This window comes from Eleutherodactylus coqui, chromosome 1 (genome assembly GCF_035609145.1).
Source record: "Eleutherodactylus coqui strain aEleCoq1 chromosome 1, aEleCoq1.hap1, whole genome shotgun sequence".
NCBI classification, from domain to species: domain Eukaryota; kingdom Metazoa; phylum Chordata; class Amphibia; order Anura; family Eleutherodactylidae; genus Eleutherodactylus; species Eleutherodactylus coqui.
In genome coordinates, this window is record NC_089837.1 from 109,291,617 (window position 1) to 109,318,592 (window position 26,976).

General features: G+C 42.7%; 1 protein-coding gene across 3 annotated transcripts; it reads right to left on the reverse strand.

Annotated features, from left to right (window-relative positions):
- Positions 1-482: 482 nt before the first annotated feature.
- On the reverse strand, positions 483-25,585 carry FAM124B (family with sequence similarity 124 member B). 3 transcript variants are annotated; one of them, XM_066598988.1, is made up of 4 exons: positions 25,483-25,585; positions 18,218-18,376; positions 10,727-11,462; positions 483-4,264 (listed from the first exon to the last, which is right to left on the reverse strand). In XM_066598988.1, the coding sequence occupies exons 3-4, from the start codon at positions 11,453-11,455 to the stop codon at positions 3,737-3,739; spliced, it is 1,257 nt and encodes a 418-aa protein (XP_066455085.1). In that variant the 5' UTR covers positions 11,456-11,462; positions 18,218-18,376; positions 25,483-25,585; the 3' UTR covers positions 483-3,736. The 3 variants fall into 3 exon arrangements, with proteins under 3 accessions (XP_066455085.1, XP_066455093.1, XP_066455102.1); XM_066598996.1 differs by having other exon boundaries at positions 18,218-18,371; positions 25,483-25,584; XM_066599005.1 differs by lacking the exons at positions 18,218-18,376; positions 25,483-25,585 and adding an exon at positions 14,360-14,449.
- Between the last annotated feature and the right edge of the window lie 1,391 nt (positions 25,586-26,976).

Consider the following 26,976-nt stretch of genomic DNA (forward strand, 5'->3'; position numbering starts at 1 on the left):
TGATTGGCCACAGCGCTCAGCCAATCAGAGGCAGCGCTTTCTGGAGGCGGGGATTTTTCAATGCAGCAGTGCCGGCCCCATTGAAAGCAATGGGATAGCATCGTGGACCTCTGCCACAGCTGTGACAGGCCATTCCTTCATCCTTGCGATAATGAAGGAATCCCCTGCCATAGCTGTGACAGCTGTGTCAGGGGAGCACGATCTACTCCCTATGTTTTCAATGGGGCTAGTGCTGCTGCCGCTGGCCCCATTGGAAACAACGGGCGATATTGCAGATTCTTCTTTGCGATGCGAGGTTACAATGAAAACATCGCTAATGAGAATGAAACCATTGAAAATCATTGGTTTCATTATCATGGGTTTTCAGTCACTCTCACATCACAAGGATAACGGATCGCCAGTGGGTGTGAGCACTAAAGCTCCTAAATCAAATTAATATTTTTGCATAATTTTTGTTATTGTTTCACTTCACAATCCATCTACTAGAATATACTTTACTGCCTGGAATGAATATGAAATGGAGCAGCTCCACCTAAGAGAAACAATTACAGCATTGAGAACTTGACTTTACTTCTTCTATCAAGTTGTTAAAAACGCAATTCAACTGTGGTAAAGTAGGGGTCAAACTCTGTGGCCATCCTTGTTCAAAAATGTAAGTTTAATATAATATTAATAAATAAAAGATAAAAAAAAGCAGCTGCAAAGAACTTTAACAACCTAAGAAAAAACGACAAATGCTAGATTTATATGCTCATAAAGCATTGAGTCTTGTGAGCATTGTGATTTCAGACCTGAGTACATAGATCATTTCATAACTTGCTTTGCTTGAAACTGAATGTAGTGCTCTAAAGGGAAAATATATCTCTTCGCATTTTAGACATAGGAGAAGTCACCTTGGAATAATAAATAAAAAGTACTTTTGCTTTCTAAGTTGCTTATATTTTACTCTCCAGTAGGGGGTGCACCAATCCTAAAATCTTTAAAGACGATCTATCTGCTCTCCTGACATGTCGGTATCTGAAAATATTGTATCATATTCCCCATGAAATACCATTTGTGGAGCATTAGATAACAGAAAGGTGAAATAAGGCTGTAATCACACGGGCAACTTTCACATGCGAGTTCTGTCTGATTGTGAGGACAGAACTAGATGTGAAAATAATCTACTAATTTCAATGGGTTAATTCACATGAACAATTTTCCCCTTGGATCAATAGAAAAATCACAGCATGTCCTATTTTTGGGTGATTATTGTTCAAGAATCAGACATTATTTGTTATGGCAGCAAGAAAAAAACAACACCTCACACTCACACGCCGTGCTATGTGCATGCAAGTACAATGCATTTTTTACCATTTTAACTATTGAGACCACGTGATTTTTTTTTTCTCACAAACATGAAAACCGTGCTGAAAAACACTTGTACATGGACGTGAAACACGTTTTTTAACACCAAAATGCATTGTACATATCAGTACAATAGCTGAAAATAGCAACAAAAATCGCTGGTGAACAAGTATGATGTAGGTCAGATTTTCGCTCACCTACATTGCGCTCACCCTTGTGAGTACAGCCGGACAGAGGTATTGTAGGGCAGAACAGAAAAGATGCCCCAAAAGTATTCTTTTATGTGAAATACAAATATGGTACAGATTTTGGTGCCAATCCTCCGGGGGTTTCACCTCTTCAATTGAATTCACCATTTGGTATGGATTTTTACCAGGGTTTCAGTGGGGTTTTACTAAAGAAAAATCTGCAGCACATCCGCCATGTGTGTGCGCACCTTTGACACAAAATTGCCCATATATTAGTAAATATCTACTAATGTTTATTAAGGATTATAGTACAAAAAACCTGCTTCCCAGAATGCAGTATATCAAATATAAGCTCTGTACAGAAGTAAAGCTGGCCATACACATTGTTGTTGTTAGCCATTTAGTTGTTCACTAGAGATGAGCGAGTATACTCGCTAAGGGCAATTACTTGATCGAGCATTGCCCTTAGCGAGTATCTGCCCGCTCGAGAAAAAAGGTTTGGCTGCCGGCGGCGGGCAGGGAGCAGCGGGGGAGAGCGGGTAGGAACGGAGGGGAGATCTCTCTCTCCCTCTTTCTCCCCCGATCCCCCCTGCTCACTGCCGCAACTCACCTGTCACCCGCGCCGGCAGCCGAACCTTTTCCCTCGAGTGGGCAGGTACTCGCTAAGGGCAATGCTCGATCGAGTAATTGTCCTTAGCAAGTATGCTCACTCATTTCTATTGTTTACCCTAAAGGTGAGCTCCCTCCATGTTTTTTGGTTTTGCACTGCTTCTTTCAGTTGTGTGATATCCATGTCAGTATCAGCTCTCACAGTATCAGCCATCGTGTTCTTTGACGACCGGGTCTTCTTTTGCCACTGATCTGTCCAAGCATTATAGATTTTTCTAGCGACTCTGCTTGCATTACATGGCCAAAATACATGAGCCTGTGCCCGGTCATATTGCCCTCCAGTGATATATTGAGTCTTATATCATTTAGGCCGTCCAGGATATACACAGCAGCTTCTGCCAGCACCACAGCTCAAATGCATCAATCCTCCATCTATCAGCTTTTTCGCAGTCCAGCTTTCACATCCATACATGGCTATGGGGAACACGATGCTTTGCACTATCCTGCATTTAGTTGCTAGACCGATATCCCTACATTTCCAGATTTTGTCCACGTTTAGCATCGCACTTCACCCCATTGCTATCCTACGTTTTATCTCTGTTATAGATGCCCCAGCCTGGTCAATTTTTGAGGCAAGGAAGATGAAATCTCGCATGTATTCTATGACCTTATTGTCGATTTTGATTTGAATTTGGCCATTTTTTGCAGTTGTCATAATTTTAGTTTTCTTTAAATTCAGGTAGAGGCCCATTTTTTCACTTTGTTTTGATTTTACATATCAGCTGCTTCTGTTTCTGCAAGCAGAGTTGTGTCATTCGCATAATGGAGATTGTTAATGTTTCTGCCACCTATTCTCATCCCGATTTCCAATTCATCTAAGTCCATTTTACGCATGATCACTTCCGCATATAGGGTAAACAAGAAGTGTGAGAGGATGCAGCCCTGTCGGACGCCTTTGCCAATCCCAAACGACTACCTATTCAGTGAGCTGGGACAGAACAACTAGTGACAACTCAGTGACTTCTCTCTCTGTACCCTGTTTGGTGCCATGTTTACATGGGTTGACATTCGCCGGTAATCACTTGTTTGAGTGATTATTTAAGCAAATATCAGCTTCTGTAGAAGTACCCTTACACTAGACCACCGTAAAAAGGCAGCGGTGTAGCCTAAGACCCCTCAGTGACTGCTGTAAAGCCACATATTTTTGGTCACCAAAGTGTTAACAACACATACCTACTCTGCCGAGCCAAGCCCAATGAGCATTCGTCAGACAGCTATCTAGTGTGCATCCAACCTAATGCTGTGAGGTGTGCCTGCAGAAATGAGAATCGGCTATAAAACATAACGGAACTCAGGATCAATACAGGAGATGTGAAGCCAAGTACTTTCCACTTTCTATGTAGATTATATCAAGATGTAAACTGCTATCCCTCTGCTTTATTACTGCAATATAATCCCTTTAAGAGGAGTGAACACAACACACTTTTAATTAAATTAAATAATGGTTTCCCTTATCGAGTGTTAAAAGTCCCACGTTGAAAATAAATGATATTCCTTCATTAGAAGGGGAGTAGATGAAGCATTGGCTGACATTAAATGAAAAATTCTTCCGGGAGCTCCTTGCTATTACTATGGAGTCGTTGAGATCTCTCAGAAGGAAGTATTTTGGTTCTGATGTCAGTTTCTTTGTTCCCTTCGACAGCCAGAGGGCAAGTAGAGTCTCCTTGCTTGGAGGGTAAATCTCGAATATCGTTATACACTGGAATATTTTGTAGATCCCTTGACATCCTGTAAACAGAAGGCAGCTGGAGCTTGGGATTTATAACCCTGTGTCCAGTGTCTACATTGGTCTCTGTCTCGTCTATTCGAGGATGAGGTCTTGGCATGAGTTTCGGAAGATTGTTATCAGTAATACTGCACACGTTTTGTCTTTGTTCTGATGCATTGAAGGACTTTTTAAAAGCCTGCTTGAGATTTAGGTTTCCTCGGACAATCTCGTCCTCGGAGTGTTCAGCTTTTGCTTGCCGTGTGAGGGATGATAACTGAGCAGTTAAAGGATTTGATGGAGGCTCTGGATTAGATTGGTCATCATTTTGTGACACTGCGGGGCTGTCAGTCACCTAATTACAGATGAAAAGTAGGTTAGAAAGGAAATACCAAAGCTAAACTTTAATAGCATCTATGAAGCCTATACATCGATGAAAAGTGGATATCAGATGGACAATTGATTTACACATTTTAGTGCCAATCTAACCCCCTTACCCGCTCCCTAGTACCTTCCCTCAGTTGCCAAACACGGAGGACCTGGGAAATTATCATTAAAGGGCTATTCCGATATTTTTATATCTTTGAATTCAGCAGGAGCTGTGCTGCAATACCAATCCAGGCCACTGCACTGTGGTGCTTTCTACTTTCTGCCCTGACAGCAGCCCTAGGAATCAGCTGATTGGCGGAGGCCCGCGCAGTGGGTGGTCGCTGATATTCTATTAATGACCTGTTGGTCATCAATAGCATAAATAAGAAAAGTACTGGAATACCCCTTTAAGTACTGATACCAGTAAGGCTTCTTCTACACAGCATGATGCTGGTATATAGGGGGGGACTTGCAATTTTTAAAGGGGTTTTCCAAGAAACCAATATTGATTAATTATCTTTAGGATAGATCATCAATATCTGATTGGTGGCAGTTTGCCAGTTAACTCTCCTGCCGATCAGCTGCTTGAAGGGGCCTTGGCACTCACCAAAGTAACTTTTTAGCCTGACAACATTATATCAGGTCGTCAATATTGAAGTCCTGGAAATTCACTTCAATGCGATTGTTCATCCCCAATACAGTATTATCATACGGGGAAATACATTGCTAACAAAGATAGTTTTTTCTGCAGCAAAAATGACCCAATCATGTTTGTTTATGCATCAGCTGATTGCAGGCATATTTAACCCCTTCCTGATATACATTCTAACTGCCTATGCCCTGTGCAGTTACAGCGTACATAGATGTCCACTGTATGTGCTGTGTATGGAACTGCGTGTACACGGCGGGTTATCAGTTAAACCTTTAAATGCTACTGTCAATTCTGACAGCACTATTTACCCCCCTGCATTGAGATTGCAGTGGTGCCATGCGGGTGTTATGGTAGCCTGGAGCTTTCTGAAGGTCCCAGGGCTGCAATGATTGTTTGCCTATCTTTATAAGGTTCCTCTTAAAATATTGCACTGTACTTTATACGTGATCAAAGAATTACAAGTTCAAGTCCCTTATGAGGACTGAAACAAAAGTAGAAATAAGAAAAATGAAGACTTTTCAATAATTACTTTTTTTAAAGTAAAAAAAACACTCCACTTTTTCAGTCATTGCATCACAAAAAGAAAAAAAATGTAAAAGTTGGTATTCCCTCACTCCTAAAAGTCCGATTTACAATCCTAAATTATCAAGGATACTGTGACTGTCACTTTGATAAAGGGCTATGGATGTCACAGTTATGTAGGCCATTGGTGGTCACTGTTATGGAGACATTCTGGGTGTCACTATTAGGTTGGGCTTTGGCTTTCACTCTTATAAGGTATTGTTATGGGGACATTGTGGCTGTCATTGTTATGGAAGTACTGCAGTTGTTACTTTCATGGGGCCATTCTTGCTCCCACCAGTATTTGTGAAGACCACTCTGGGTGCTGCACAGCACACATAAATTTACAGTGTTGAATTGACACTCAATCTGCCTCTTGTCATATATGTGAGTCAGAAAAGTAGGCTAATCTGTATCAAGTCAAGGGACGACAGTCGGTTAAACGACTGTATTACTGGGTTCCCACTTGTCGGATTCCCGTCGGAAATCCCGCGGTTTGGCCGCGGCGGCTTTGAAGCGGCCCGGCCGCTCGCTCTTCCGCTGCGGCCGGCGCTCCCATAGAGGAGAGCGCGGTCGCGGTGGAAAGAAAAACAAATAGGGCATGCTGCATCTTCTGAAGCCGCGGCTGTGGTTTCCGCAGCCGCGGTTTCAGCCGGACTTACCGCAGCAGATTGGCCATCCCGTGTGGACGAGATTGCTGAGAAATCTTGTCCACATGGCTGGCTAATCCCGAGATTAGCGTCCGCAGGCGGATTTGCCGCGGCGAAATTCCGTGCGGAATTTCCGCGGCAAATCCGCCCTGTGTGAATGCAGCCTATGAGCGCTGGTGTCACCGCTAGGTTGTTAGCGCTCGTGCAGAGTGTTTAGACAAGCTGATCACCGATGACTTCTTGCTCAGCGCTTCACATTTGATGTGAAGCGCTGAGCAGGGAGTGTTTACACTCAGCAAAAAGTCAGCAATCCAGAAATGATTTTCATGCCGGTTGAAAGTGAGCAACCAGCGAACTGTTAACGACTAGTGCGCGATGTCTGTGCATTTAGACGAGATGATTATCGCTCAAATTCGTTTGTTCGCACAAATTTTGTGTGATAATCATCCTGTGTAAATGGCCCTTATGGATGGCTTTACACAAGACAACTATCATCTGAATAGGCAATCCATAGAGTAAATGTAAGCGACTGTTGTTCCAGGTAAGCACGGCAACCAAATGGGTGACATGAGAGAATTCTTCACTATTGGCTTCATTTCAGATAGAGAGCAATCCCCTATTTAAAAGGAAACAACAGCAGGAGCATAAAAAATGTCAGCCCTGATGGTGGACTGACAGCTGGTATATGATATGATATTTATCATCCTGTGGGACTAGTGCTTCCTAAGTTTGCTGTGACCCATTTTTTTCAGTTTTGGGCTGTTTTATTATCCCTATCTTTTCTCTGGACATTGTATTTAGTTTGCTGCTGGTTACTTTAAGCCTCATTAAGCTATGGTACCGGCTATGCATTAAATGGGTCTAGGGCACTTTTTTACTTGGGAATTTAAGTGTAGTTTACTCCGATTCTCTCTCTAAGGCTGCATTCCCTTGAACGTATATCGGCTCGGTTTTCACGCCGAGCCGATATACATTGTCCTCGTGTGCAGGGGGGGAAGGATGGAAGAGCCAGGAGGAGGAACTGAGCTCCCACCCCCTCTCTGCCTCCTCTACACCCCCTCTCCGCCTCTCTGCACTATTTGCAATAAAAGGAGGCGGAGAGGGGGCGGGAGCTCAGTTCCTGCTCCTGGCTCTTCCCCCCCCCCCCCCCGCTCACGAGGACAACGTATATCGGCTCGGCGTGAAAACCGAGCCGATAAACGTTCGTGGGAATGCAGCCTTAATATCTGGTTCCTGATTAATTGGTTGTACCAAGGAAACGTGTCTAACTAACGTGTCTATTATTTAGATCAAGAGATAAATAGAATTAGGGAGAGTACTAGAATCGACAACAGTGCTATATTGAGTCAGTCATTAACTGGAACACTGTAGTGGTATTGCAGATAGGTTCTGGCTTGCTCAATTTCTAATCAGTATCAGAATCAAATCACAATCTGTATTAGGATTTACAACAGAATTGTGGATAGAATTGGACCTGGGCTGCTACTGGAATTAGGAATAGTACTCCACCTAGTCAACCCCAAGCAGAGCAATATAGTCTCTGGTGAAACTGACCCTACGTCTACTAAGGGATTCCCAAAAATTTTTTAGAATCCCCTTATTAGTATCATGGATGAGACGGAGAGGTTATGTTGTGATTCCATTGGATAGGAGTTGCTGGTTCAGAGCCAGCATGCCCCAATCTAACCATTTTCCTGGGGGTTGCCTGCTCTGACCTTTCAACTCCTCCATTACAGAGGCCCTGTACAATCTTGTAGTTTTTGCATGTCTGTTCATTATTTGGGTATTGTCACGTCCACCCAGGACATGCTGGATCCGTAACCTGCAGATCTCACACAAATGTGAAATCTGTGTAAAAACTATAACAAACCAAAATATGGAAACACTTTCCCTATCAAAATAACCTCAAGGACCGGGACCTGCCTAAACGCAGGCAATTCACCCTGACAAGGACATACCTTACCTCGTACCTCGGCCCTTAGTTAACCCTAAGTGGGACAGGGAAAACATAAGCAACACAATAGAAAAGAAATACAAACTTAGCTTTGAAGACAGCAGGCAAATGTACGATCTAGGAGCATGCTCCAACTGAGACCATAGTCAGAGCTAGACTGAGATTCAACAGCAGTTCAGTCCAGCATCAGCCGGACTAAATAGCCCTAGTAATTACCGACAGGTGTGGTTAAGCATGTCTCACCAAATACTACATCCACCGGGGCCAGAAGATGGAGAAGTACCTACAAAACCTGCACCAGACTATGAGCACAGCGGCAATCCCAGAACCACCGCAACAGGTATTCCTTGGAAAATGGTATAATAACCATATTGAAATCTCTGGGATGTTTTTCATATCCATTACCTATTCCTAATCACATGGATACCCACTCGTTATCCATGTTATCCATCCATCCTTGTTAGTCTTTGCTAGCCTTATTTTTAAGGTATTAATAAAATTGAGTTTTAAAGCGTTGTCTGTATCTATATAGAGAGAGCATTACTGTTACATATCTGTTATGGTGCACCTTAATGTTCTTTTTACTCCTTTACTATTCCTGCACTAGCTCAGGTAAGTGATTAGTACCTCACAAACATAAAATCTGATATGGAAAAACTCTTGCATAAAAGTGGAACAATGATGTCAGAAATCATGGCTCTTTGGCCTCATGCACATGGCCATGCTATATGCACAGACACTGTACAACACCACAGAATGAGTAAGGGCCTTTATTACCCATATGCATGCTATGTCCATGTAATGCTTCAATTTTCATGGATTTGCACAGAATCGCTGAGAGAGAAACTTGGTGTGCCCCAGTGTAAAATATGATGCAAACAAAAAATACAGTATGGATCAATAGATTTCTATTACACAGTATTTGGGATTTCTATTATATATATCCAGAAAACATAAGGGCTTCTTCACATGAGTGTATGCGCAAAAACACTCACCGGAGCGCAAGATATTTGTGCAAGAACACTCTCATGGGAACAAACCCATTGAAATCAATGGGTTCTATTCTCTGTGTTTTTCATGCGTATATTTAACGCATGTAAAAACATGCGCAAAGGCGATTGTGTTAAGAACCCTTGGGGGGTTCTTACCCAACTGGATTCTAAATTCAGAATCCATGTTTGCTGTCTGTGCACAGGATCCGCAGCAAAACTCAGGAACCCAAAGGCATGAACTTTTGATTTTTCCCTCACATTCACAGATAGGAATTGAGTATTCCGTGAGCAGAAGAAAAATTGCAGCATACTCTATTTTGCAGCTTACTCAGCGCGGATAGCATCCATTGAAGTCAATGGAGGCGTCCGACCCGCAGCCCATACACAATTGACATTGTGTATGGGCTGCGGGTACCCGGGTCCTCGCTTAGCAATGGCTAAGGAAATACAAACAATAAAAAAAAAACCTGTACTGTGCATGACCACCGACGAGCCGCTGTGGCCATCCACAACACAAAGAAATCAGGTACGCAGGCTGAACGGTCGACTTCACAACCGGAATCCACTGCGGGCCTCCCACATGCGAAATCAAACCCGGTCGTTTGAGCCTGGTCTAAGGCTGCCTGTCCACAGGTGACAATCTGCTTGCTTTAAATCACCTGCAGATCACGCTCTATTAAGCTTTCCATAGGATTAATATGAAAAGCACAGCCCCGTTGTGCAAGAACGGAGAATCATAGCGATTTTCCCCTTGCAGGATTTACATCGCGGTATTAGATAGGCTCATCTTGGAGACCTGTCAGTGCTCCCCCATACAATATCTGCATATGAACATAGGACATCTTTGTGATGCAGTAAAAAATGTGAAAGCAAACAACATTTAAATTACTGTAGCATTTCACGTAACTTCAGATTTTTTTAACACATACTTGACTTTTCTACTGACTTTAGAATAAGCTGCTATATGTGTATATGATAACACAATTTGTAACCATTACACATGTACCCTGTATTTACTGTATCACCAGTTTTCTTCTCTGCACTCTGTATCTCTAACTTTCTGTGTTCTCTGAGCTGATGGGTGGAGACTGCTGCTATAATGTGTTCTATACACTGCACATGAAGAAAAAAAAAATCAGATTCTGCTCCCTAACTCTGTAGCACACATACGAAGACATAACATAATTATGGGGTTCCCTAGAAAACTACTGAGCAGTGTAGATGTGATTTCAGCAAGTCTAAATCATTTTCCAGTTAGCTGCTACAGCGTGTGTGTAAATCTTTGCTTCAGTCTTCTTCCTCTCCATAGACTTTTATGGGCAACATGAGTAATGACCCTCCTCCCCTTTCGTATGTTCCCATTTTGTTATCTCGGTTACTATAGACAGACATCAACTGGCAACAGGAATGGACAGTAAAGTAAAAGGAAGGGAGACCCCCTAGTGGGCAGCAATTTTTCAACATAAAAACATCAATTTAGGTAAATAAAGTGATCTGCACTTTCAAATTAGCTATCATATTAATTCAAGTTGTCTCAAAGTGCAGTGACCATTTAATAATTTTCCCTTATCATACATATAAATAACAAAATATGGAAATCATATATAAGGAGGTAAATAGCTGAAACAGAATTCATTACCAAAAGCAAGATTTTGTTTCCATCATAGTCTTGGGTTTGCCATCGCATGTCACTGATTGGCACACAAGGGTAAGGCAACAAGGGAACCAACTGTCCTATTGCTTGGATGGTGAATTGCAGTGCACAGGCATGTTTTACTTGTGCACACACCCCAGGAGGTAGCTGTTTTAAGGAGAACTGTACGGAAGTGTGTTTAGTAGAATGCAAGTCAAAGAAGCAGAATCCAGTCTTTTGGCTGGTTGCCTCCATCCCCAGAATCATTTCATAAAGTCTTACTGCATCTTCATAGTTCTCAAAATCACAATATAGAGTAACTCTCAATATCTCTGTGCCACAGTGAACCTGTCTTATTCCCCACACAGGCATTTGGACATCTAGACAGTAAAAGTCATCATTAGCTTGACATGATGATTCTGATGGTCCTTGGCTAAAGTCCGTGTTGACAAGATCCCATGGGGGTAGCCTGAAAAAGCTTTGCAGAAGAGATATCCTTTCTTCACCTTGGTCTTCATGGAGAAAGAGTATCACAGAAATCCCTGGAAATTCAAATCTTCTTTTTTCATATTTGTAGCATTGGATTGGGGCTGCTCGTTCGGACACCAGGAAGAGTTGAGTATCTGGACATAGTCCCTGAAGAATTCGCTTGACTGCTTGCTGAAACACTGCAGAGTCACCAGGGTTGGCAAGAAGGTGAATGGTGACAGGCAGAACCGTATGTATGCCATCCATTTAAATGCTGTGTTAAAGAAGACAATATTATATTATAACCTCGTGTGAGCTGTTCTTTGCACCAAGTCCCAGTATAATGTATCTATATACATATATAAAAGTGAAAATTGATTGTATATATGTGTGTTTGTTCTTCATAGGCTCCTACATGTCTTGATGGATCTCAACCAAACTTGGTACACATGCGCTTTATGGCCAACTTAAAATAGTGGGGGAACTTCAACTATTACTCATAGTATCCAATCACAGCACAAATTTCATTTTACTAGAGCAGCTTAAGGGATGATGATTGGTTGCTATGTGCAACAAACACAGTTTATTTACACAGCTTTAATAAATGAGGCCTATTGTATAACTTATGATAAAAAAGATGCTTTGTGATTCAGCGTAGTGAATAATTTGGACATGTGAAGGATCCAGAATGCCTCTGAAAAAACAGAAACCCATTGGACAAGCCAAGGTGAAAATAAAATTCCTGCAAGCAACCAAGAAAAGCAAACAATGTGACCAGTGACTTATGAATGAGCAGGAAAGAGCCAGGACATTAAGGGCTGCAGAGACCCCAGAATAGCACGAGGTGTGAATTCAAAAAGATATGGAAAGAGCCAGGACATCAAGGGCTGCAGTGACCCCAGAACAGCATCAGGCCCGAATTCTAAAAGAGAAAGACAGAGCCAGGACATCAAGGGCCACAGAGACCTGGGAACAGTATGAGGTGTGAATTCAAAATGAGATGGGAAGAGCCAGGACATCAAGGGCCGCAGAGACCCTGGAACAGCATCAGACAAGAATTCTAAAGAGAAAGACAGAGCCAGTACATCAAGGGCCGCAGAGACCTGGGAATAGTATGAGGTGTGAATTCAAAATGAGATGGGAAGAGCCAGTACATCAAGGGCTGCAGTGACCCTGGAACAGCATCAGGCCCGAATTCTAAAAGAGAAAGACAGAGCCAGGATATCAAGGGCTACAGAGACCTGGGAACAGCACGAAGGGCATATTCAAAAAGATAGGGAAAGAGAACTAGGATATCAAGGGCTGAAAGAGAAACACGAAGCCAGTGCATCAAGGTATTTCAATTTTTTGCTGGAAGCTTTTCTATAGGATCCCCACAAAGACTATGATCAACATCTAAATGTTATTATTTGCCAAGTGGACCAAATTTATAGCTACTGTCACGCCAAGAAATTAAAAATGTAGCGTCTGGAAATGTGCTGTAGGAGTGGAAACTTGGGCAACTCCGGGTATATAAGTTAGTGTTTGCTATATGTACATTGATAACTAGGTATCGGTATTAAATTGCTGGAAATGAATTATGAATTTATTCTAACTGTCTTAAGAGTTAGGGTGCCTACCCACTTGCAATTTTTTTTCCTGTGATGTTTTGCGTTTTTTCTCAAGAGCAATTAGTATAGAATGTGTTCTTGTCCATCTGGGGGTTTTTTTCCGTTTCGTGGGGTTTTTTCACATAGGAACTGTCAGTTGCATATGTCTCCTTATTTTTCTCTTAATGCACCCATGATTGTCAATGGAACGCGCAAAAAACGCCGCAAAAAATGCGCAAAAACGCCGCATTTTTCACGCACGAAAATTGGCAATGCAAGTGGGTAGGCGCCCTAAGAAAGACACTTTTACTTCCATATAGTAAGGACAATCCGGCGTCTACATCATAGGTTTTGTTTTTTAATTTACGCATTATAGGGATTTCCTCATAAATAGAAATTTTTTTTTTTAATTAGAAGCTGGTCTGCCTTCTCTACCCACTGGCATCTGCTGTTAACCCCGGATGAAGCTTCTTCTGGCAATTACATAGGAATGACTGTCCCACCGTGTAATAAGGAGACTCGCCTGGGTTCACTGGAGCAGAAACCGATTTTACTTAGCTCTGGCTCCTAGGTGAAGGAATAGAGCATAAGGACAGGCGGCTTCTAGAAATATAAGAGATCTAATTTGTGAAATTAAATAAAATGGCACAAAATGTAATTATTGCAAGATAAAAAATGACAAATGCTATCCTGCCTGTCCCTTGCGTCATAGTTTTAGTGAAAGAGTGTTCAGTATAAACTAGTATACTTCATAAAAAACACTTGAAGCACAGTTGATTAAAGGAGTTATCAATTCAGAATTGCATGGGTCCCAGCTATCACACCTACACTCGTCTGATGTGCTGATTGTACATATCCCATAGCATTTAGGCCGCCTGCAGACGAGCGGGTCGGATCCGGCAGCGAGAAATCTCGCCGCGCGATCCGACCCCAGAGCCTGCAGGGGTGAGCGCGTACTCACCCGCGCCTGGCGGCCCCGGCTCTTTGATGTGCCGGCTGCCGCGCAGCCGGCGCATGCGCAGACCGGAGCCGGCGGCCAGGTGAGTGCGTGCTCCGCACAAAATTAGAACATGCCGCGGTTTGTTTGCCGCGCGAGATTTCGCGCGGCCAAACCGCGGCCGTCTGCATAGGAGTGCGTATTGTAATGCACTCCTATGCAGACTTTCAGCGGCGGAAATCCCGCGGCGGGATTTCCGCTCGTCTGCAGGCGGCCTTAATGTATATTTTTTTATTACAGGCATAAGGTAAAAAAAGTGTCTTTTTTATTCTTTTAATGCTGTTTACTGATCACCTTAAGGGTAACTACCCACTACAGGTTTTTTTCACAGCGAAATTCGCAGCGTTTTTTTTTCTGCAGGGGTCTATGGGACTTGTAATGTTAAAATCGCGATTTCACGGTAAATTGCAATTTTGCGCGATCGCGATTTTAACATAACAAGTCCCATAGACCCCTGCAGAAAAAAAAACACTGCGAATTTCGCTGTGAAAAAAAAACTGTAGTGGGTAGTCACCCTAATAAAGGGGTTTTCTGGGACATTAAAAGAAAAATTATGTAGGGTTAAGATAAAGAGAAATTGAATACCGATGGCTCCTTGTCCAATGCTGCAGCCCCAATGCCCACCGCAGAGAACCTAGAAGTGCTGGGCGGTCACGTGCCATCCAATGTGTATGTGATCACTCTGCCAGGCTTCAGCGCTGACTCTTCCATGGCCACTGAAGCCTGTGAATGGATAGTGGTTACATAAACAATGAACAGCACATAGCCGCCCACTGCTAAATTCAATTCAGGCTGGTCCTTAAGGGGTTAAGGGTGCGTTCACATGTGGCGGATTTGCTGTGGATTTTCTGCAATAGAAAAAACTGCAGTAAAATCCACATCAAAAACTGCACCGTTTAGATTTTAATGCGGATCCAGTAGGTTTCACCCCTTCAAGTGAAGTATGCCACGGCCAATTTCACACTATCCAAAGACCAAATTGGCACTGAGCTAGAGGCAGAAAGTAGAAAGAAGACTTGGCAGTAGTCAAACTAGGTGGGGAGCCTCAAGCAGAACGCACCTTCATATGGTTATATTTGATGTCACAATCGCACTTTATATTCACAGGCTTCTCTATATCCTAATTATGAATGGAAAGTTAACTTTCCTGTTTAACAGCACAAACTTTCTTATGAGCAGGAAAGGTGCCACTTCCTTCCATTGTGTTTTAGCTCATTTCAAGCAGCTCTAAACTAAGCTGAAATTGAATGCACTTCAACAATACTGAAATTGCACTAACAGCGACAACAGCATAACTTACAGCTCCTGGGTACCAGCAAAAAACAACACTGTAACAAGACTCCCTACCAGGGGCGTAACTATGGAGGGTGCAGGGGATGTGGTTGCACCCGGGCCCAGGAGCCTTAGGGGGCCCATAAGGCCTTTCTTCCCCATATAGGCAGCCCAGTACTATGAATAAAGCATTATAGTTGGGGGCCCTGTTACAGGTTTTGCATTGGGACCCAGAAGCTTCAAGTTATGCTTCTGTGCAGCATGGTTTAGGTATCGGTACGGGTACAGATACAGATAGAGGGGGGGGGGGGTGCCCTGCTCACCTTTTGCATCAGGGCCCTTGAGCCTTTAGTTACGCCCCTGCTCCCTACCTACCATGTGAAATTTATAATACCGATGTCTTATGTGGCCTTTGGACCTCCTTGGGCACCAGGGCATGGGTGTGACTGCTGCCTCTGCATGCTTTTCAGCTACAGCTATATGCAGCAATATGAGTCATGGTTCCCATATACAACACGTATTGCATATGCAATATTATTGACATTTATAGACTGCTGACAGGCAGCCACCAATCCCGAGGTTAACCAGCCATGTGGACGAGATTTCTCAGAAATCTCGTCCACACATGACGGCAAATCTGTCGCGGCAAAGCCGGCAGAAGCTGGTGCTGTGTCGCGGATTCCCCGGCCACAGCATGTCCATTCATTTTTTTTCTAGTGCGGCCGCGCTCTCCTCTATGGAGAGCAACAGAAAAGCGTGAGGCCAAGACGCTCCAAAACTGCGGTCAAACCGCGATATTTCGTCCGGGAATCTGCCGTGTGGGAACCCAGCCCTACTTTTGCTTTGCAATTTTTTGGTTAATTAACAAAATGCAAAGTGAATGAATAGAAGAGAAATCTAAATCACATCAATATTTGGTGTGACCACACTTTGCCGTCAAAGCAGCATCACTTCCTAAGTACACTTGCACATAGTTTTTGAAGGAACCCACTAGGGAGGCTGCTACAAACACCTTGTAGAATTAACCACAGATCTTCTGTGGATGTAGCTTGCTCAAATCCTTCTATCTCTTCATGTAATCTCAGACAGACTGGATGATGCTGAGATCAGGGCTCTATGGGGCCGTATCATCACTTCCAGGACTCCTTCTTTAGGCCGCCTGCAGACGGGCGGGTCGGATCCGGCGGCGAGAATTCACGCTGCGGGACCCGACCCGAGCGCCTGCAGGGAGGAGCGCGTACTCACCCGCGCCCGGCGGCCCCGGCTCTTTCATGTGCTGGCTGACGGGCAGCCGGCACATGCGCACACCGGAGCCGGCGGCCGGGTGAGTGACGTTTCTGTGCGGGGCTCTGCGAGCCCCGCACAGAAATAGGACATGCCGTGGTTTGCTTGCTATGCGACATTTCGCGCGGCCAAACCACGGCCGTCTGCATAGGAGTGCGTATCGTAATGCACTCCTATGCAGGCTTTCAGTGGCGGAAATCCCGTGGGAAATCCCGCCGCGGGATTTCCGCCCGTGTGCAGGCAGCCTTATGCTGAAGATAGTTGTTAATGACATTGGCTGGATGTTTGGGGTTGTTGTCCTGCTGCAGAATCCATATGTAGGCAATCAGACGCCTTCTAATTTGCAGCATTATTTTCACACCTGCCTAAAACCTTTACACAGTCCTGCATGATACAGAACTATATGTACCACGTAGACATTAATTTAAGCTACTTCGAGGAGGGTTGGCACATAATGACTATGGGCATCATAGCAGATAAATGTGGATGCATTTACAAATACGGATACCATAATATAGTATGTTCAGAAACCTAATGAAGAACAGTTTCTCAAGTTCATCTCAGCAGCAACAACAGTTAGCAAAGGGGAACTATATGATGAAGAATCAGTTTTTCTAGACTACAATTATGGTATTATAGAGTCTCATTTAGGAGGAATTATTGAAACTAATGTAAGACAAAAATGGAGAGGTTGCCCATAGCAACAACTAAGGTCGCTGCTTTCAGTTTTTACAGAGTCTCTGTGAAACCAGAGCTGAAATCTTAATGATCACTATAGATAACTGCTCGACTTTTTCCATTGCACTCAGTAGAAATTCTGCTTATTGGGTGTGGATATGGTAGCGACAACTTCAGCATGCATGGAGACTAGAGATGAGCGAGCATACTCGCTAAGGGCAATTACTCGATCGAGCATTGCCCTTAGCGAGTACCTGCCTGCTCGGAAGAAAAGATTTGTCTGCCGGCGGCGGGTGGGGAGCGGCTGGGGAGAGCGGGGGGGAAAGGTAGGGGAGATCTCTCTCTCCCTCTCCCCCCCCCCTCTTCCCCGCTCCCCGCTGCTCACTGCCGCAACTCACCTCTCACCCGTGCCGGCAGCCGAACCTTTTCTTCCGAGCAGGGAGATACTCGCTAAGGACAATGCTCGATCGAGTGATTGTCCTTAGCGTGTATGCTCGCTCATCTCTAAGGGAGACATAGTTTTATGTTTGCCTTAAGCTCGCTGGGTTTTGAGGATCCTTCTGCAAAAATGTTTTTGGTTCTTTTGAAAAATTAAAAAAACCTGATTCTACAATAAATGGAGAATAGAAAACCATATAACTTAGAAGTGTTTGCATTTTGTGGACAAGACAAAATGATCCATATATAAGAATGCTAATGTGCAAGTGCTAATGTTCCTGGTGACAGAAGCAGAAGGACTTTTACTATTCATGACTATCCTAGTTGATCGAAGAGTTTCTCCTGCTTGGGATCTCCGCAGATCAGCTGATTCCTGTGCAAGCTATCAATGCTGGAAACAGATAGTGCTGTCAACATTGCAGAGACCCGTTTTGGTAGTGCAGGCACAGCTCCCATTGAATTCAATGGGAACTGTGCCTGAACTACTAAACTGGACCTCTGCAATACGGACAGCACTATCTATTTCCAGCCATTCTTCTGCTGGCAGCAATGCCCAGGAATCAGCTGATCGGTCGAAATGCTGAGCAACGGAACCTGTCTGATCAACTATTAATAACCTATCATGATCATGAATAGTGAAAGTCTTGGAGAACCCCTTTAAATGCTTCTATCACTAGGAACATTACCAATAACACATTAGCAGTGTTATTAATAAAAGTCCTGGAGAAGCCCTTTAATAGAAACAGAAATATGTGATTTAATGGCAGTTACCTTTCTTCTTTTATTCCAGGTGATAGTTTGTTCCTGTAACATCTCCTCTTTGTAGAGCCGTCATTTTCCATAATTCTTGGTAATCAATGTTCCCTTCTAGCTGTTTTATTCGCTTGTAGCTCGTGATGAAACAAGTAGTTTCCATATGTTTGACCTGTGCTAGAAAGGAGATACACATCATTACATGTTCCTGCAGTTCATCTGGAATTCCCCTCATCACCAGTATACAAAGTTGTTCCTTCATTGCAAAATCCTTGTCTCCTTAGTTACAAGTTACCTTAGTTGAAAGCAACCGTTTCCAACCCCTCCCCGTATGACGAAAGTTAGCACTTTTACAGACAAAGCTGAATGAGTTCTTACTGGAGGATGTTTAATTGAAAACCAAGGAACCATTAAACTATTAATGTTGCCTGTTGTGTTATAAAACAAAGCAGGAGGTTTGATTGGTCACTACGGACAATATCTGTACCGCTCATTTATACTGATTTCATAAATGTATCCCATTGCTTCTCTGCAGGGGCATCCATAGAATAATAGTAATCTTTATTTATATACCGCCAACATATTACACAGCACTTTACAAGTCAGAGGGTATGGAGACGAAGTCACACGTTACATACAGTATAAGACCAGATAGAATAGTAGAGCTGAGGGTCCTGTCCGCAAGAGCTTACAATCTATGAAGGAAGGTCTGGCCAACTTATATGATTAGGGAACTATATATAATACTATGTGAGCCAGTCAGCAAGCAATAACTACGTACAGTATGTACATACGTGCAGTCATATGTATGGGGTGAGAGGAATCCTGTGGTTAGGTTAGCTCAGAAGCAGGATGGAATAGGGAAGAGTAAGATTAGGAGATGCAATAGACCTCGCTGAAAAGATGTGCTTTTAGGGTACACAAAACCCCTCAAGGACACAGCCTATTTTGGCCATGAGGACGCAATAATTTGGAGGGGATTTCCACTTTTCATCGACATGGCCAACTGTCATTTTTATTGGTACCATTTTTGGGTACATATGTAATGTATTGTAAAACTTCTATTCATTTTTTGGCAAAGTGAGAGAGTCGGAAACTCATCAATTCTGTCATTGTATTCTTTACAGCTTTAATCACGCAGCATGAATGACATGATACATTTTTTCTGCAGCTTGGTACAATTAGAAAGATACCAAAATTATTATTTTTTTTTAGGTTTTCCACTTTTGCACAATAAAAGCCCTTTGATTGGGAAATTATTTATTTTACGTTGTTACATAACTTTTTTATCTTTTATGAATGGACCTCTGTGAGGGCTTGTTTTTTGCATGACGAGATGTAGTTTTACTGGTACAATTTTGGGGTACATACAGATTTTTCCAACATTGTTTTTATGTCCTGGTGTGGGACTTGAACCATAAAAGCTCTGATTGCTATGTTAATGCATTGCCATACATCCTTCTGTGCTGCAATCCATTATTGCTCACAATAGCCATCACAGGCCATTGCAGGCTCAGACAGCAGTATGCGGCATCCAGTTACCATGATAGGCCATCGGCTCAATAACATCACAGAAGGAGCGCACTGACTCTATGAACCCTTTATATGCTGTAATGAACATTGACTGCGGCATGTAAGGGGTTAAAAGCAGGCATCGATCTTCTCAGCGATCCCAGCTGTTGCGGAGGGGGGAGAGGGGCATGCTATCAGTCACAGCTAGCTCCAAATATGGGATATCGCGGGCTCACTTCTGAACCCACGCCATCCACAGGACGTAGGTTTATGTCCTGTTGTGTTAACTACTACCCTGCAAGGACATATGTTTATGTTGTGTGGCGTTAAGGGATAACGCATTCGAGAGAACTGGAGTGGCTCGTGAAAAGTCTTGGAGATGGAAGTGAGAGGTTCAGACTACACAAGAACCTAATCTGAGGTCATTAGCAGAAAGATGAGCACATGTAGGGCGGTAGACAGAGATGATAAAGGAGATATAGGGCAGTGCAGCACTGTGGAGAGCTTTAAGGATGAGAATGAGGACTTCAAATGTAATTCTATAGGGCACAGGCAACCAATGTAATGATTTGCAGGGTAGAAGCATCAGTGAAGTGGTTAGACGTATGTTAATCCAAAGACAATGTGGATGTGTACTTTTAGAGACCAAATCTGTGTACTAGATTTCTCCTTCCTTTAATTCCTTGGTTTTTGAGACTGTACAAGAAGAGAAGAAACTACAATGGTTCATGTGGGTTCCAAGTCAGCAACTGATTGCCCTCTCCCTACTGACAAAATATGAACACTGGTAGAGTTAGCAACACTGCTATCCACTGTGTCAGTCTCAGTGATTTGTGTACCTTTGACATTCTGGGGTACCTAGAGAGAAAAAATAAGTTAACCACTTAGTGACCAAGCCTTTTTGCCCCTTAATAACCAAGCCAAATTTTGGAAATTTGACATGTATCACTTTAACATTGAATAACTCCTTACAGATTTTGCATATCCAAGTGATTCTGACATTGTTTTTTCGCCACATGTTGTACTTCATTTAGGTGGTAAAAATAGACCGATAAAATTTGTGTATATTTATTAAAAGCGTCAAAATTAGGAAAAGTTTGAAAAAAATTGTCATCTTTTCACATTTTCAATTGCAATATCTCAAATATGTGCAAACGTACTGTAGAAATTTTTGATTAGATATATATTTCCATCTGTTTGCTTTATTCTGGAAGCACATTGGAAAAACTTAAGTGTTTTTTTAACCATTTAGGAGGCATACAAACTTAACATTAATTAACATTTTGAGGAACATTTTGTTTTCCTACAGCAAAGATTGCAAAGGCTCATAGGTATTAGAATGATAGATACCCCCACAAATGACCCCATTTTAAGAAATACAAATTTTAATATATTCACTGAGGGGGGTCATGAGTATTTTGACCACACAGTTTATTTTAAAGAATTAATTGTGCAAATATGTCATTTTAAAGACAGGAGTTTTTTCTATATTGCACATAAAAATGAGGATTTGCACCCCAAAATGGATACCCCTGTTTGTCCCATGTTCAGAAACATATACGTTGTGACCCTAATCTTATATTTGTATGCACAACGGGGGCCAAAACCAAAAGGAGCAGCCGGTGGCTTTCAGTACAGACATTTTGCTTGAAGGTGTTTTAGGCCCCATTGCCCACTTGTAGACCCCTAAAGTGGCCAAAACGATAGAGGACCTTCACAAATGACCCCATTTTGAAAACTAGACCCCTTACTGAATTCATCTAGGGGTGTACTGCAAATTTTGACCCTGCAGTTTTTGAATGAATCTAAGCAAAGCAGAAGGAAAAAATTACGATTTTTTTATTTTTTTGGCAATTGTGTCATTTTAAAAACAGGGTTTTTTTGTACAGCACTCATAGGAATGAAGACTTTCACCCAAAATGGATACCCCCATTTGTCCTGTGTTCAGAAACATACCCATTATGGCCATAATGTTATGTCCATATGCACAGCGGGGCCCAAACCGAAAAGGAGCATTACACTTCAACTGGATCCTGTCAAGGGACATCGCTGGAGGCCTTAGGTAAGTAATTTCACCTCCCCTAACGGTTTGGATCCATCATGGGGGGGGGTGAAACTTTAGCTTTTTTTTACTTTTACATGATCGCCGTTATCCATTGAATTATGGTGATCACGTGACCAAGAACAACGTACCATGGCCCCCCGTGAGATCTCCAGGCTCTTGGCTACGTTTAGTAGCCAGGAGAAAGGAGATTTTAAATTACCATGGTAATCCGCATCTTTGGAGCTTGAGTCCGACATTTTGGTGATGGGCACGTGCACAGAAGCCGGAGTAAGGTCCATGGATGAATCCAGGGGCCTTAGATATGTAATTTTAACTCCCCTCACGGATATGATCCGTGAGGGGAGATGAAACTTAAACTTTTTTTTCCCTTTTCTTACACTTTTTTTTTACTTTAAATGAACAGCTATCATGTGACCGGGAACCGCATACAGCGGCACCCAGTGATAAATTTTTAATTTCCCAGGGCGCGAGCCCTTTTGCGCATGCGCCTGATGTATGACGTCAGATGTGCATGCGCAGAAGGCGACGTCAGGGTCGGGAAGGACCAGAATATTGCAGGTCATCGTAGAGGACAGGGTAAGTTCTTTCAGCTCCCCTCATGGATCCAATCCATGAGGGGAGCTAAATCTTCAACTTTTATTTATTTTTTTGCACTATTATGCGATTGCCGGCGATCAAATGATTGGGGGGGGGGGGCTCCTGGCGGCCCCTCATGACAGCTCCGGGTTGTCGTCTACCTCCGCTAACCAACAGCATGGGGCTGTCACATCCACAGCCCACATGGCTTTAATCCCCAGAGTGAGCGCCTTTTTACGGCCCTGGGGATTAAAACCCACTAAAGCAGGACGTAAAAAGTCAATGGCTGATCACTAAGCAGTAAATATCTGCTCAACGCGGTATGGAAACAATAACTGGTTGAATATGAGTTACATACAGCCAGATGAGTCATTGTGTCCATTGAAGTCTGAGAGCAGAGTGGAGAGAGGAGGAGAAGGAATAGCTCACAAAGATATGCTTAGAGCTAATGGTAAATGATTGCCTGCTATTAATTTACATCTACACTGCTTAGTACAGCTGTACACTGTCCTACATTAAGATTTTATATCTGTGTGTATGAGTGGGTGTGTGTTAAAGAGAGTTAGAGAGCAGAATATGCAGTCCTCTCTGTACAGTCTAAACAGCATATCAGGCTTCTCCAAACAGTTCTAAAAGAACAGAAAATCACATTTACACATTATAGAGGGGAAAAAAGGGGAAATGCAAGATACAAGTTATATAATGGACAGAAATAGTGCTATTTCTCATATACACACATTCTTAAAAGTCATCTGAAAACTTAGATATGTTTTAAATGAACATTTCCTTTAAATTAAACTCCTATATACTTGGAACTTGCATGCCTTTCACAATTAACTAAGTAAATGAAAACATTTGGTGTGTGTTACTGTATTTATCTTATGCTCCTAAAATGGACAAAACCAAATAAAAGTATTTATGAAAACAACCTCAATGCTGCTTATGCGGTATAAGAAAGTTGGCAGCCTACAGCTTTTCTTTCCCACACTCATTGAAATGCTAAACATGTATAATTATATGGGGTTATATGCTTTTGGCACAACGAACACATTCAATAAGTTTTGTGTGGATAATAATACCACTATCTGCCAATCATACGCAGCAAAATGTGTTCCTTCTGAATAAAGACATGAACTAGCTCTAAAACTGAGAACAAGCGTTATAACCGAGGGCAATAGCTTGTCTCTGACGATTAGTATTTCCTCATTATAATTAACCTCCCAATCTGTTCCAGACTCAAACACAGTTTGGTAATTCTTGCTGTTAGGATTGGTGTTGTAGAGCAGCGGTTGCCATAAAGGCGCTCATCCCCCTACTTTCACTGGAGGCCAATTAAAGGGGATGCTCCAAGATTAAATTTCATCATATATCCATAGAATAAGTAATAAAAATCACCTCTTCTCCTCACTGTGGGCTTACTGCAACAACTCACAGTGACATGGAGATTGACTGGAACGGTGGTCGCACGTGTGCCGTGCTTTTACTCCATTAATTTCATTGGGGCTGATGGCAATTGTCAAGTAAAAGCACGCGACTATCTATGGTAGTCCCATTAAAGATGAATGAAGTGGCACCTTGCACGTGCAACTGTCCCTCCTTTTAAACTCCTTCTCACTGCTGGGGGTGCAGTAAGCCCACACAGAGATGGAGAAGGGGACAGAGTACCGCAATTCCTGTTATGGGAGGGGGTTTTAGTGGTGAGACCCCAAGGATCAGACTTGTGTCATCTATCCCCTTTAAACTCTCAATATATTTTTAATGTGTGTAAGGAAACCCATGCAAGCACAGGGAGTACATACATACTTATTACAGTCCTTAGTCATATTCAAATGCAGGACCCCATTGCTATAAGGCAAAAGGGATAACAATTGAGTCACCATACTATTCATTTAGACATAAAGCTGCATTCAGATGGCTATAGTCTGAATATTTTAGCATCTGTCTTATGGCCGCAAAACTCCCTACATTTTATGTGAACTAAACCTTAGATCACCATAGAACCCTACGGTGATCTGTTTAGTTCACTTCAACTATAGGGGGATTATCTACGTCTAAGGTGGCCTTACACATTAGATTAATGCCGGACGAACCCATGAATTCTTGTGGCACTGCTTAACCATCTAATGTATATGGGGGCCTCCTAACTCTCCCCTGATGGCAGAAGTTGAAGAAAAGAAGGACTGGGCAGTTAAACTTCAACATGCTCAGTTCTTTTATTCTCAATAGATACGCCGTTGCCAGAGGAGTCTGGCAGCCACTTATTCCCCCCTCCCCATTGAAAACACATACTTTTGTGTAGAGGGGTTGTGAGAAATAGCTGTCGGTAGAGCAAGTTATTAGAATTGTTTGGCCAACTTTTCTTTTTATAGATGCTAAACTATGAGTGCACTGTGGTCATCTTAATGTGGTTTTATTTTGATCTCCAAACAGGGGTATCATATCAATGAAGACCATTTATTGTTGTCAACCAGCAATTCTTCTAGGGAGGAATATCGCAGTAATATGGCATCCAATGGAGCATGGCATCATTCCTACACAATCCAACAGAAAACTTCTCTGTCTCCATATGAAATCAGAGGCATATATAAGTACAGGAGAGCCTAATATGGTACTACGGGCACCATATTATGGCCCTGTACAGCTAGGAGGCTGTATGGGGTTGTAATACTGGAATGAAACTGTACACAGAAATTAAAATGTATATGTCATTGAGAGGCTGGGAGAAAACACCAATGAGATTGCAATAGCTGCCACTAGTGGTTGCAACTGGGAATCTGCTACCTGTGTGTGGAGTCCAAAATTACTTAGAAATCCTTGTATAGGAGAAAAGGATGACTTAGAAATGGCTGAAAAGAGTATCAAAAACTTTATACTAGCAGACAAATAAATCTGCAAGTCTGCTTTGGGATTGCGGCTGCAGGGAGGTAATGTTCATTCACATGTATCTTGACCATACGTAGAGGATTTATATACAGATCCCTATAGACATATCTCGTCCCATGGACAAGTCAGAATTACAATGTGCTTTCCTTGTAGCTTGGGGTCTGACAGTCAGGGGTTTTGTGTATGACTTTGTATAAGACTGTGCCTCCCACTATTCTAACCCTTGAATATAGATATGCTCACTCACCTGATGGTGGGTTCTTCATTTCACACATTCTTGGTGGGACGTTTTCATCACACTACTCTGCAGATTTCTTGCTTTAAGAAACTGAGCTGGAAAGGGAAGCGTCGCGACCTTTCCTCTGTTCTTCCTATTCTGGGGAGGTGATGACCACCCCCTGCAGCAGCCGTAAACTCAGTCTGAGCATCTATTGTCAGGCAGTAATTTATGACACAAACAGCCACAGTTTTCTTTCCTCCCGCTGTGAAACTCTATAAAAGGAAATACGAAAGCAGTTTAATGCAGAAATTAATTCAAGGAAAGAGAACTTATTATATATCACACAGAACAGCAGTAATAGTTCAGCTTTATATTCTATTACCAATATGTTCTATTTTGTATGGTTAATAGAATGTAAAGTTTTGTCAGATGTATTGTTAGTAGCTTTCATATCAATATTCCATGCTGTATTCTGAACTGTGATTTTTGTTCCTGGGATGTATTTTCTGGAAAGATATTTAAACTCAAATTCTGCATTTAGCAAAACTTCACAGTTTAAATCTGCATAGAAAGTTGAGAAACTTTGTCTTAGCGTTTCGACTTTAAAGGGGCACGAACTTATGCTCATGAAATAGCCTGTGTGTGTCTCATCAATCTTGTAATATACTTTCATTAAAATTTTGCTTTACCACTGCCTGTTGTTAGGTATTGAGCTTCCATAGTAACTGGGACACTGGGATGTTTTCTTAGCTGTGGGGGAGACACTGTGTAAATAGTCTCCACATTCTCTGTGATTGCTGCTGTTACAGCATGCGTGTGTATGTACATTGTATTGATTTAGAATACCTCTGAATGCCCAATTCCTACAATGATCTTGAGACAGCAGAAGGACATGTATTCAAATACTGGCTCCCTGTTGATTGGACCAGAAACATCGCAATGCAGTATGGGAAGTCAGGGCAAGGAAGTGCAGGACAGTGAACTACTGGCAGAATGCTAGGCTTGCAACACGCCCCCTCTCTAAACGTTGATTGCAAACAACAGGACAGCAGAAAAATGCGGAAGACCTCTTGAAAATCAGAACCTAAAAACAGGAATCAGGATGAAAGCAGCAAATGAGTGGGTAAGAAGAACCAGCTATATTTTAGAAAACTTACTTAAAGGGGTTGTCTCGTGCCGAAACGTTTTTTTTTTTTCCATAGGCCCCCCGTTCGGCGCAGGACAACCCCATCCCCGCTCTGCGACGTCTTCCTTCTTCCTACTTCTTCCTTCACCAAGATGGCCACCGGGATCTTCACCCACGATGCACCGCGGGTCTTCTCCCATGGTGCACCATGGGCTCTGTGCGGTCCATTGCCGATTCCAGTCTCCTGATTGGCTGGAATCGGCACACGTGACGGGGCGGAGCTACGATGACCAGCTCTCCGGCACGAGCGGCCCCATTCACCAGGAAGAAGACCGCACAGCGCAAGCGCGTCTAAAAAAACAAGAAGACATCAGAATTAGACGGATCCATGGCGA